Source organism: Temnothorax americanus, unplaced genomic scaffold (assembly GCF_048541705.1).
Source record: "Temnothorax americanus isolate GAGA-0224 unplaced genomic scaffold, ASM4854170v1 Scaffold134, whole genome shotgun sequence".
Taxonomy (NCBI): domain Eukaryota; kingdom Metazoa; phylum Arthropoda; class Insecta; order Hymenoptera; family Formicidae; genus Temnothorax; species Temnothorax americanus.
The window spans coordinates 177,888-192,078 of record NW_027509269.1 but is presented as its reverse complement, the minus strand read 5'-3'; the positions used below and the strand labels follow the sequence as shown (position 1 = coordinate 192,078).

The following is a 14,191-nucleotide window of genomic DNA, read 5'->3' as shown; positions in this document are numbered from 1 at the left end:
TATTGGACAATGCTTTACAAAGTTTATGCCTCCACCTTATACAAAGAAAAAAGAAAAATTATTGCATAAAATGGTCGTGCAGGTGTGTTTCCAAACATTTGATTGAATTTATAATTATCAAAGGACATGAATCGCTTTAGTCGGATAAACAGAAAAAGTCGTAGCATAAAATTTCTTCTGACCGATATGAACTTTTCTCTAACTATTCCTTTTAAATTAATAAAATATGTGCAGTTTATACACCAACATTTCACTAATCACTTCATCAGAGACGATATCAAGAAAATTAATTTTTTTCTACTATACTGTTTCCCCCTAGCACTGATTTGTGCTACTCTCTTTCTAACAAAACTGCATTGACAAATTTGTATCAAGTCAAGACTTTTTTAAGTTTCTGTTTATTTGCCAAACTAAAATTATCAATTCTAATTCTGCATGTAATTAATTTTTTTTCTAAATTACATATATACAGCGAATTATAAGGAAGCAATGCAGCGTTTGAATCGTTTGCATGTCGAGGATTATGCATACACAACAGGGTCCGAGAAGGCTCAAGAAAAAGCTGCACATGCTGCACATTTTTTCGCAGATCGAGCTAGTAAAGACAAAGCAACAATTGACATTACGAACGTATACCTAATTTGCGAATGACACCCAATGAACACGAATCTCAATCTTCTAAGAATCGTGAGTATCAGAAATAATCGGTATAATACGTTTATCTCGAGTTTTATGCATCAGTTACAATTATCTAGATAATTTTAACAGTACATAATTGTACTGTAATTGTAATTGACAAGTGTCTTTTGTAGTGCAATATACACCTTCAAGCTGTTCAACGTCAAGCTATTCAGACGAAGATAGTCCGGTTAGAGATAGGAGTCCGTTGAAAAAATCAAGATCCAGAAATAATAGTCAACAATCGATTCACGATACAAAAATATTACCGACACCGTCTACTAAACGATCACGAAAAAATGGTGATATTAATTCACATAATTTCGAGTAAAAATGTTTTGATGTTTATGTTATAATACAGCTATAAAATATGTTTATTCTCGTATACAATATTGTACAGAACGCATAGGACTAATTCCGAAAGATCAGAGTTCCACAGCCTCAGTGTCTGTACGAAAGCAAAAGAAATTTTATTCAAAACTGAATAAAGAAGTATCTGGAAACCGAGTCTCCAAGAACTGCGACGTTCGCAAACACCGGCCGAGCTTGTCCGTCGGATTTTGATAGCAACATTGACGATGGTGAGATTGAATGATCGGGTTTAACTGTAAATTTTTGTATTTATTGTGATAATCCATAGACCTTGCGCAACCAATGTCGGAAGTGCAGAATGTATCCACGACTTTGGGTCTCACATGAGCAGCAAACAAAATTTCTACAAAACTGTCGAAGAAAGAATTTTCTGTGAGAAAGTCTTCAAGACCTGAAATGCACAAAAAAAAGAACCATCTGACGTGTTGCCTTCGGATATCCACGAGTATGGTGTGTAACACCATCATGCATTACATTATGCTCCATTATTTATCGATTGTATTACCATCTGACTCAATTATTCACATTTTTCGAATCGGACTGCACTTACAGATATAAAGTTACTGCTGAAGGAAATAAAAAGTATTCAATATGATCAACGAGAATTGATCAAAGTAGTAAATGAAATGCGAACGATCCTTATGCACACTACAGCAACAGAAACGGTGCCTATATAAATGTGTCTTTCGAAGAGAAATATTTATTACAACTTCCGTTCACGACTCATAAACAGTTCATAGAATTCGACACGAAGCTCTCAGAAGATGCACAGTGCCGATCAGCATTCGTGAGAATCGACGTCTTTTTTAACAGTTAGAAGTCCTCGCTGTGATATTAAATTTAGTTTATTCCAATTTTTAGATACAAGCATTGTCGCGAAAGTTTGATGACAAAAAATCATTAACAAAAAACATACCGGCTATATTAAAAAGATACTTGTCCCGCGATATCGCGTTGTTGTACAACGCTCAAAAAAAAGTCGATGAAAAGTTTATATTTAAAGATACACAGTTTTCTGCTTGTTTACTAGGTAAGACAGAGTACATATGGTCACGAATATATCTTAAAAATAAATAAACTAATACATACAGAATAGAATAAAAATTGTTTTGTTTCACAATTACAGACATCATTGACGACAAAATTGATAAGCAGCTTATACCTCCGGTATCCGACAGAGAATATCTGGTGCACCTAAGAGCAGTCCTATCTAACGTGAAGGATTGGGGGGTGCCACGAGCCCATCAACGTTCGACAAAACGAAATTCAGCGGATGATAATGCGTGAATGATTAATACGTTTTATTTTTTTATTTCCTAAAAGTTATTAATGTCTTTATTTTTTATTTTTCAAAAAGTTATTGATGTATTTTATTTTTTATTTTATTTTATTTTATTACACTTTTATTAAGTACGATTTGTTTTTTTCTAAAATTGGGTAATTACGGAACGTTGCTTTCTTTAAAATTTACGAAACCAAATAAATAACCAAATATTGTAACAAAATAAATAAATAAATACATATTTATATTAAAACATAAGATATTTATGCATTCATAATTCATATTTACACGCCTTGGGATGTAGTGCTGGCTTAGCAGCTAACTAGATAGTTTCTAGAAACGATATATAGCTAGAATTGGTAGCCGATTACGATCTAGTGCTTAGATAGTTTCCCATGTCCAAGAGCTAGATAGCGCAAAGTTACACATAGCACGAGGTGCTGACTAGTTGTTTTACTAGATGGAATTTGGATAGTAAATAGGAAGGAAAACTGGCTTGCCCCGATCCTTTTCCGGATCTGAATTTCCACACGGGATAATTACGACATTAATAACGTGCATATCTCACGGAAAGTAGGACAACTACGAAAATAACATGTGTTTGAGTATAGTTCGCATTAAATCAACTTCTACGGTGTACGTTTGTTACGTAAACGTTTCAACAAAGATTGAAAAGATTCGCGATTGGCACGTAGCGTAGTTAAAAGAATCTCCGTGAAAAGATCTCGCAAGTTTAATCTCGTGTCGTCGCACATCATTATGAAGATCGTTCGTACGAAATTTCATTGCAGTTCATAAGACGAATCGATCTGTTAATATGATTTCTAGATAATTAAATTAAACTTAATATTTTAAAATTTTTGCTTGAAATCACCAAGACGAAATCTTCTAAACTTTGCAGTAGGGTATAATACAATATACATATATTGTATTAGAGAATAACGCTTTTATTTTTCTACAAGCGTATACACCTGACACATTTCCTTCTTTCTTTTTTTTTTTATAACTTTACATTTCTTATAAACGTTCGCTCTTTGCTCAAGATAGGTTCGCGATAACGCCGTTGTTGTCGTTCGAAACACGTCAAATCATTGCGCGCACTCGATTGCAGACAAAAATTAGAATTGATTTACCTGGGGAATATTTGCGTTAAGCTGGCGATTCAAGGCGTCTCGTTCCTTCTCGACCTCCGCCAATCGCGCCTCCATCTCTTGCAGCCGCTCTTGGTGCTCGCGCATCGATTCCATCATCTTGTCACGCTCGTCCAGCATTTGAACCATCAGTTGCTCGATATTCCCATCCTCGCCAGAGAATTGCGAGCTCCGCTGGCTCATGCTGTCCTCCGCGATTGTCGGCATCACGTCACACATCATATTCCACATTTTGCACGTTGTACGTTGCTGCTGTCGTCGTCACGGCGCGGTCGTTCTCCGCGCACGTCGAGATTATTATATTATTTCTTTATTATTCACACCCCGGATGGATCTGCGAAAGAATTACCGGTGATCGAATTACACGCACGCGCCGCTAACCGCCACGAGCATTCGCAGCGCGTGATACAAGCACAAAATGATGTGTTCACGTAGTATGCACACGCGAGCGCACGTACTCACATGCAACCTGCACTTACCTACATCTACACACACCTATACTCACATACAACGCACGCACGCATACACGCACACACGCGCATGCGCGCGCACGCACAATGTACAAATCACAAACGAGAAAGCGAAAATCAACAATAATTCTTGTGCGCTTCTCTAATAATATCTCTTTTTAACTGTTTCCTCTCTTTCTTTCCATCTCTTCCTTTTCTCTTCTCTCACCCATTTGTCGCATTCTAGACGCCCGCACCCGCGATTGTACCTCACACACCTATTTTTTTTTTCGCGTCACACGATCTCACAACAACATCGACGCATCGCGCAATTATTCAAAGTAGATTCCACCTAATTCCGATCGTGTGTAAAAAATAATATAATTCTAGCAAAACTCGCCAACTTTGATTTCGCAAACGCCTTTTACATCTTCCTGTTTGTTGCCTATTCTCCTTCGTCAATGATTTCTCTTTCTTTCTCTCTCTCTCTCTCTCTCTCTCTCTCTCTCTCTCTCTCTCTCTCTCTCTCTCTCTCTTTCTCTCTCTTTCTCTCTCTCTCTCTCGCTCGCTCGCTCGCTCGCTCGCTCGCTCACTCCGGACACACATATGTACATAGATTACAACTTCGTATAAATGTTTCTATTGTGTGATCAGCCCACCACAATTTCCACAAGAAAGTGCTTTTCACGTGTGCCAAAAATAAAACAAATGCTGATTCCGCGAGACTCGCGCTTGTCGTCGACAACTGATGGTCATTCATGACTTTTACCGCCTCGCAAGATACGCTCTCCGATGAATTTTCAATTGACTCATTCAATTCTTCTCACTCACTACACGGAATATTACTGTTTCTCGAATCAAATCGACCGTCATATAAATCAAGTGTCCCCGCTTGCAAGTACGAAGCCGTAGTAAAAACGCGCGTCTTTATCTCTCCCTCGACGAAGGCTTCCACGCGATCGCGCCCGCTTCGATCGAGAGCGCTCGTCTACCGTCGCGATTTCGAAACCGACGTTTCCCGATTACGAGGCGCATTCGCCTCGCGAATCGTGTAAGTGACGGAGACTCGTACGTCACGCCGTACTAAACGTCTCCTCGCCGCGTGCACTGTACATGCGTTTGTCTCGACTTGGTGTGTAAACGCTTAATCTCGTGACGTTCAGTCATACGAGAGAGACAGAGACAGAAAGAGAAAAGCTCGCGCGCGCTATCGGTTGAATTTAAAGGCCGCCGTTTACCTCGCTGGCTCCTTTTTTACTGGATTCTCAATCACTTGAAACTTCGCAGTTTAGTTTTGAATACATCTTTCTATCGTTCTTCTGGTTTCAGCGACTTGATAATACTCTTTGATCCGACTCGAGCAGTAATAGTTAATATTATATTCCATTTGATAAAACCAACACATAGTTCGATTAACTATGAGTTACCGCAGTGGTTTTCTTGTAGACAAAAATTTATTACAGAGACCACTGAACAATTTCCTTGTATCTTTATTCTTATTCTTGTCCCCATGAACAAAATCTCAAGATATTTTACGCGCAATCCGATCGCTTGCATTCAGAAAAATGTTTCGCTGTTTTAGTTATGAATCTTTATTTTTTCGCAATCTCAAAAGTTTCTCTTTCTAAACAGACATCCATCTATTTCCGAACGCAAAAACGCTTCTTCCCATTCTTCCTTCTGATTCCTTTGATTTTTTTTTTCCAAAACAAATATCTATATGTAAGATATTTGTAAGATATAACTGTCACTTTTTATTACTCTTCTGCTAGTCTGATTTGTGATTCCAGAATAAATTTGACAATTCAGTTTTTGTAGGTAATGGTAGCAACAATAATAATAATAATAATAGTACTAGTGGTAGTAAATGCTGCATTCCCGGCCAATTTTGTAAAGCACTTAGAAACAGATAGAGCAAGAAAGAGACAGCGGTAGTCCCTCACTCCAGGTATCTTGCTGCTCGCTCTCTTCTCTAACCCGGTGCAGTAATCAGTTTTTTGATTGCACTTTTGAACGATCCGGTGTTCGTCCACCGAGCCTGACACCCGTGGAGCATAATTATCATCTAAAAGGAAGTCAGCATCACTCTTTTCATTCTTGGGCTCTCTCGAATTTCTTGGCGTATGTCTCTCTATGTATTCTCTCTTTCTCTCTCTCTCTTTCTCTCTCTCTCTCTCTCTCTCGCCAACTCTCTCTTTTCAATTCTTAAGTGGTAAAGGCTCTGACGGAACTCGTTCTCCTTACATGAATACATAGTAACCGAGATCCCCTGAAAGGAGATCGAAGATCTCCTAGACCGGGAGACTCGTGACGTTTGCTTACTTATCACCGTTGAGAGAGAGAGAGAGAGAGAGAGAGAGAGAGAGAGAGGAGAGAAAATAAAAGAAAGAAAGAGGAAGACCGGATGAGACGCGAGGCGCCGATTTGTACATACGATTCGTACACGACGAGCACTGCACTGCGCGGTGCCGAAACTCCGAGTTCAGCCCGCAGCGATGACTACGACGACAACGACGCGGCTGGGCACCATCCTAATGGCGCGTTATCTTGCACGTAACGCCAAAACACGGACACACCTATTCTCCGGAATTCCTACCACCCAGCCTCGTCTACGATACACCTAACACCATTCCCGATACCGACGGCCATCTTGCGCCATGACGTCGCCGTCACCGAAGGCGCGCCCGACTCCGCCCGAGCGCCGTCGTCGCAACCGTAGTCCGTAGGCCACGTTTCACGATCGGCAGAGTACAACCGCGACACTCAAGATCGATCGTATGTATGTATGTATGTATGTATGTGCATATATACATACACGCATACGAAATCTTGCATGTTGCAAACTAGCTATGAAAAAGAATTATATAAATTAATCAACTAAAGATAAGTACACGTAAAATGCGTGAAGATAAAAAATAACTGATGAGAATCTATCAAATAGGAAAATGGACCATATTGAAAAAAATTAATCGACGTTTAAATAATCGATTCCAAAAAATTACGATTCTTTATAATCGATAATATCAAAATAATAATCGCGATTAATTCGTAATTTTTTATAGCTATTATTTTAATATTAAATTTATATAATTTAGGGATGACCGACCAAATTTTGATTAACTTAATTATTGATTAATTTTATCAACACAAAGTGTTTACAACATAATTTAATTCTAACTGTATAATTCGTCATCTTTAATCAAATTTTTCTTTTCATATGTCAATTTATATAAAACGTTAATAATATTATCTATGTTAGTAAAAAATAAAGGATTAAATAAACAAATTAATTTATTATAAATTAAAGCATGGCTTCCTCTATATGTCAAAACTAATTTCCTATTTTTAATTTCTTATTATTTATTCTCATTCACATTGTGTCTAAACTCCAAAAATTATAATATGTCTTTTATATAAGACATAAAAATACTAACAATAAGAAATAATATGTGATATTTACGTGGCAGCCAAACAATTTTCCGTTATATATGTTTATTCTTTCTAGAGCAAAAGATTAATTCAGTATCAACTCGCTTTTTGCCGCGCAGCATGCGCAACAATCACCTATTCTTATTTGACGTCATCACAGATTAAGGAGGTTCGATGGCTACAACAAAATGCAGAGAGTTTCATGAAATTTTAATATGTTGTTCTGGAATGCAAAATAGAATTATGTGAATTTTTTAGGAATTTTTCACCGTCCTGTTTTAAAAAAAATCTACTCCAAAAACTTAAAAAGTACAATATTTGGATTAGATTTTTTTCAAAACGGGACGGTAAAAAATTCCCAAAAAATTCACATAATTCTATTTTGCATTCCAAAACAACATATTAAAATTTCATGAAACTGGCTGCATTTTTAACATAGGTTTTTATGGGAAATGATATATTGCATATACCTTCAAAATGAAATAAGTGCAAGAAAAAATGCAAATGATAAGAAAAGAAAAATATGCACATGTAACTTAATAATTTACAAATAAATGCGCGAAAGAAAGGGGAAGGTTACCGCACATTTCGTAGAAAAATTAATTATTAAAGCATAAATTGCTTGATTTTTCGTCTGCTAGACTGCCACGGTCGTGAACGACGTGAACAGCAGCACGCATTATGCGCACGCGGCGACCAATTAGAGCAATTCCCTTCATTCCCACTACTTCAAACGCTAGTGCGCTGTTTCCACCCCTGCGTTCCACTACTCCCTCCGATGAAGCCATCGAACCTCCTTAATAGACAGATAGCCAAGGGTCCAGGTTGAGACCATTTCTCACTGGTTTCAGCGCCATACCGTGTAGCGGCCAATGCAGTAACTACGTTCTTAAGGGGATGCTAAAGCCGTCCAAATTACCGACAATTCATTTCAAAGCTCTCATTTTGAAACGGCTTTACAGATCGCAAAATCCTTTTACAGGAGTAAAGTAGAGGTACTAATGAAGGGTGGGATTGTCAAATAATTAGTAATAATTGAAAATAATTTACAATTCTGTCACCTCATAACCTTATTTACTAATATAAACAGTTGTATACGTAATATGTACGAAATTAAACTTTCCCACCCTTCAGAAGACGTGCACAAACAATAACGTACCTTTGAAATTGAGATTAAAAGCCTGGAATAAAAATGAGAGCTTTGAAACGATCGTGTATATTTTTCACAAAAATATTCACGCAGAGCAACAATTATGTCACAGCAGTAGTTCACGGATCTTGCAAGAGATGGCGCGATGGCGCACGCAGTTGTGGGCAGTTTCGGGGTTGGCTACATTGTCGGGTTCCTACATAGCAATCGAACCAGGACAGATATATGATACAGATATCTCGTTAGGCATTTTTACATTTTCTGCAATTATTACTAATTATTTTACAATCCCACCCTTCATTAGTACCTAAACTTCACTCCTGTAAAAGGATTTTGCGATCTATGAAGCCATTTCAAAGAACGAGCTTTGAAAGATATGTAGTACAGATATCGCGTTAGACATTTTTACATTTTTTTCAATTATTACTAATTATTTTACAATCCCAGCCTTCATCAGTACCTAAACTTTACTCCTGTAAAAGGATTTTGCGATTTATGAAGCCGTTTCAGAGAACGAGCTTTGAAAGATATGTGGTACAGATATCGCGTTAGGCATTTTTACATTTTTTTCAGTTATTATTAATTATTTTACAATCCCACCCTTCATTAGTACCTAAACTTTACTCCTGTAAAAGGATTTTGCGATCTATGAAGCCGTCTCAAAGAACGAGCTTTGACAGATATGGGGCTCGATTTTCTATCTACAAACGTATGCGTAAACTCTGCTCTAACAGAAAAGCTGCAAGCTTATTGGCTAAAAACTGTGCGACAGCAAATCAATTTGCAGCCTTTCTGTTAGAGCAGTGTTTGCGCATATGTTTCTCGTTAGAGAATCGGGCCCATGTGGTACAGATATCTCGTTAGGCAATTTTACATTTTTTTCAATTATTACCAATTATTTTACAATCCCACCCTTCATTCGTACCTAAACTTTACTCCTGTAAAAGGATTTTGCGATCTATGAAGCCGTTTCAAAGAACGAGCTTTGACAGATATGTCGTACAGATGCCTCGTTAGACAAGGACAGATATCTCTCGTATTATTATTCCTTTCTCTATGTATATAATTTGCATGCACCCATTTATTCCTCTCTCTCTCTCTCTTTCTCTCTCTCTCTCCCTCTTTCCCTCTCTCATTGCCGTCCCTCTCTCTCTTAGTACACTGGGTACACTTAGTATGGTAAAATCAGGATTTTTTGGAATTCTAGGGTATATTTAAAGAAAAAAAAAGTAATGTTATTTAGGACAAAAAACTCTGTTTATTATTTTGTTGATAAAATGTTGAGAAATATAAACGAAAATACATATATAAATGAAATATATGTTATTTTTTTTATTGTTACTGTCGAAAGTAAATAATATTACGTACAAAACCGTAATGCAATTGAACATACATATTCATACACACGCACACGCATACGCAATCGCACGAGCACGATACGCATACGCACATAAATATATTATTTTTATTATTTTTTCTGTGGGCCCCAGGCCCCGTCCACGATGACGATATCACGGACATGGGACTTCTCCAGGATCATGCTCCTATTACTTTGTACTAACAATAAGAATAATTCTGCATACATTTTTATTTTGTGCCTTTATATCATATGTATTTTTCAAGCAAAGTGCATTTGCAGAATTTATGCGATGGAAGATGTACACACACACACACACGCACGCACGCACGCACGCACGCACGCACGCACGCACGCACGCACGCACGCACGCACGCACGCACGCACGCACGCACGCACGCACGCTCCCACGCACGCACGCACGCACGCACGCACGCACGCACGCACGCACGCACGCACGCACGCACGCACGCACGCACGCACGCACGCACGCACGCACGCACGCACGCACGCACGCACGCACGCACGCACGCACGCACGCACGCACGCACGCACGCACGCACGCACGCACGCACGCACGCACGCACGCACGCACGCACGCACGCACGCACGCACGCACGCACGCACACACACACGCACGCACGCCCGCACGCACGCACGCACGCACGCACGCACGCACGCACGCACGCACGCACGCACGCACGCACGCACGCACGCACGCACGCACGCACGCACGCACGCACGCACGCACGCACGCACGCACGCACGCACGCACGCACGCACGCACGCACGCACGCACGCACGCACGCACGCACGCACGCACGCACGCACGCACGCACGCACGCACGCACGCACGCACGCACGCACGCACGCACGCACGCACGCACGCACGCACGCACGCACGCACGCACGCACGCACGCACGCACGCACGCACGCACGCACGCACGCACGCACGCACGCACGCACGCACGCACGCACGCACGCACGCACGCACGCACGCACGCACGCACGCACGCACGCACGCACGCACGCACGCACGCACGCACGCACGCACACACACACACACACACACACACTATACGTTAACGCGAGCGTTACTTCTGTAGTAACTTACGATATATCACTCGTTTACGCGGAGTAAATTATCGTAAGTTACTACAAAATCCCGTTTACGCGAAGGAATTATCGTAAATTACTACAGTAGAAGTAACGCTCGCGTAAACATAGTATAACAGACTCACACACATCATGTGTTTATATGGGGCGTTCCACGCCAAATCAGACACCATTTGGGTTTTGCATCTTCGATTTTTTTGAAAATTTTTTATGTTATAGTATTGGTTGAAAGAGGCCTCCATGATTTTTTTCAAATTTTTTTGTCAAACCGTTTTCAAAATATCAATTTTTGAAAAATAACGTTACTCTTTTTTTTAAACGCCCATAACTTTACGAAACATGGGCCAAATGGAACGTTTTTTTTTACAAGAAATTTTTTTTTCTTTATTTTTTTTAACTGTATTTCTATAAGATTTTCAAATTTTTGACACAAATTTTTGATTTACAAAAAACACGTACTGATCGATTTTCTCCAAAATTTGTTGTAAAAAACTATCATCGATTTCACAACTTTTAAGCCTAAATTTATAATGAGATGATAACGGGATCTATTTTTTTTCAATTTTTTAATTTCCATCTTTTATTTGTCCGTGCTGAAAAATATCTGAAAAGAAAAAATAATTTACACAGGAACTACTATTAATAATTATCTAAAACATAGTGATTACTTACTAAATAGTTTACAAAAATAGATTTCAGAAAAAAATACAGTGAAATTAAAGCGTTTATTATTTATGCTTGATAAATTTTTTTTTATTAAGTAGCGTTTATTTTTTTACACGTTTAAATATTTTAAAAATTCGAGATTCAACAGATGATGAAAATTGTTTAAATCTCAAAGTGCCTTCTCCGTCTGGAATTACACAATGATATTTCTGCGTTTCTGTTATTGTCTTAGCTTTAATATATCGCTTGTCTAATGATTCTTTGCTCTGAATATAATCTTTGTTAGAAAAGAATTGCGCATAGATATTTGGCAAAGAATTTAATTTTATCGCCCAGTTATATAGTTCTTGAGGAGTTGAGATTTGTTCGTCATATGGAAGTTAAAGACTTGCTCGTGCCGCTATTCTCTTAACAGTTCCTTCTACTCCATCACAAGGACCTTTGCCATGAGCTGTTGCAAAATAATGCCATTCAGCCAAAGTCTTCTTCATGAAAATTAAGATTTACAAAATTTTTATAATTTTTAAATTGTTGAGGTGCTCCGTCGGAAAATTTGCCAAATATCTATGCGCAATTCTTCTCTAACGAAGATTATATTCAGAGCAAAGAATCATTAGACAAGCGATATATTAGAGCTAAGACAATAACAGGAACGCAGAAATATCATTGTGTAATTCCAGACGGAGAAGGCACTTTGAGATTTAAACAATTTTCATCATCTGTCAAATCTCGAATTTTTAAAATATTTAAACGTGTAAAAAAATAAACGCTACTTAATAAAAAAAAATTTATAAAGCATAAATAATAAACGCTTTAATTTCACTGTATTTTTTTCTGAAATCAATTTGTAAACTATTTAGTAAGTAATCACTATGTCTTAGATAATTATTAATAGTAGTTCTTGTGTAAATTATTTTTTCTTTTTAGATATTTTTCAGCACGGATAAATAAAAGATGGAAATTAAAAATAAAAAAAAAATAGATCCCGTTATTATCTCATTATAAATTTAGGCTTAAAAGTTGTAAAATCGATGAGTTTTTTTACAAAAAATTTTGGAGAAAATCGATCAGTACGTGTTTTTGTAAATCAAAAATTTTTGTCAAAAAGAACCCCGCACAAAAACCTATGGAAATGGGTTCTCGGCGAATTTGTCTGAAACTTTGGGAAAATGTTGTTCATGTCATCTTGATCAAAAGTTCTCATGGCAACAATTCTCTTTAAAACAGAATTTTTGCTCCAGGAGACCTCAAAGATGGATATTTTATCACGCGATCACAGATGATTTTACCCATTATATTACCCATATGTGTACCTATCCCTATAGCTTCTTCTCCTCCCTATATTATAATGAAAGAAACGTATCCGACTGAAAAAGGCCCGTTTAGCGAGATAGGAAGCTGATGCCAGTCTCACGCGAAAAGCGAACGTCGAATTTATAACACAATGGCTGTGTTCGGGAAGCGCGCTATTAGCGCTATTGCATCATTCTATCTTTATCGCTCATTAGGTGTAAAACAAGGATAAAATAAGCAAATAGCACTAATAGCGTCTTCCCGAACGCATCTAATAAATTAATATTTAGCATCTCTATCGAATTTCTATCAAAAAACGAGACAGGTCATTTTTTTGTTTTCTAAGAGAATTCAATCACTCTCTCTAACCGAATTTCACTAATATTTAAACGTCAGAAACGCACGTGGTCCGAGTTAGCACAGGTCCGACAGATTTCTTTCTATAGACGGCATAGTTGCCAAAATATATTTCATGAAAAGAAAATTAATCTACAAAAATCAAATAATATTATGAGCATTGCACAAAAAAATATACACGAAGAATGTATTTTGAGAATCAGAAAGATTAAAAAAATGCGACAAAGTTTTTTCCCTCCGGATGAAATTCCAACGTGCACTTCTAAGGTCAACGCGCATCCTTTGCTAAACGAATGAATTTATACACGTTTTGCAGCCAGATTTTTATTGACGTGATACAGACGGGTGTACATCTGAGCCTCAATAAAGCGCAAGTTTAATCGTAAATTAGTTATGCGAAAGATCTTAGATCTTATACTTGTCAATAAAGTTATAAAATCCGCAAATAATGCGAAAATTTGCGCAGTCCCTCGTGATCGAATATAAATGGATCGCGTCGCTTCGCTAATGATCGGATGAACATTTTCTAAAAAACGCAACAAAATATTTGCTCCACGAAATAAGCTCGCACAAATCGCATCTGACAAAACTGAAATTTAACAATTATATGTAAAATCATAAAGCTATAAATTAGTTTTTGTTTTTAACAAGAGAAGTTGAGACACGTAGCGATAAAATTGAATGAATTTCCAACACGATAAAGATAAGTTTAATAATTTTCTTCTACGGTTTTCGTTTCTTTTTTAAAAAATAAAGATGTTAAAAAAATCAAAATAAAGTAATATGTAACAAAAGTTTCTCTTGGTGTAAATTTTTAAAAGGAGAAAGCAAGTTTGAAAGAATAATATGATGAATCAACATTCTCTGAATACATATAGAAACCATTCAAT

The 14,191-nt window shown here is 37.8% G+C and overlaps 2 protein-coding genes across 16 annotated transcripts in view; one reads left to right on the top strand and one right to left on the bottom strand.

The window, feature by feature from the left end:
• The window catches only part of LOC143894261 (liprin-alpha-2-like), a 38,362-nt gene extending 31,344 nt beyond the window's left edge, over window positions 1-7,018 (bottom strand). The window contains exons 1-4 of one of the 15 annotated variants that reach the window (XM_077400415.1): window positions 6,367-6,611; window positions 3,963-5,997; window positions 3,466-3,817; window positions 1,305-1,441 (exon numbers count right to left, since the gene is read on the bottom strand). In XM_077400415.1, coding sequence (XP_077256541.1) covers window positions 1,394-1,441; window positions 3,466-3,714 — 297 coding nt within the window. In that variant the 5' untranslated portion in view covers window positions 3,715-3,817; window positions 3,963-5,997; window positions 6,367-6,611 and the 3' untranslated portion in view covers window positions 1,305-1,393. Of the gene's footprint in view, window positions 1-1,304; window positions 1,442-3,465; window positions 5,998-6,366 lie in introns of those variants that run through there. The other 14 variants (XM_077400416.1, XM_077400417.1, XM_077400410.1 and 11 more) reach the window with 14 other exon arrangements.
• LOC143894263 (uncharacterized) lies at window positions 209-1,242 on the top strand. Its single transcript, XM_077400421.1, has 3 exons — window positions 209-687; window positions 813-980; window positions 1,079-1,242. Exons 1-3 carry the CDS (start codon window positions 648-650, stop codon window positions 1,240-1,242), a joined length of 372 nt encoding a protein of 123 aa, XP_077256547.1. The 5' UTR covers window positions 209-647.
• Window positions 7,019-14,191: the final 7,173 nt, after the last annotated feature.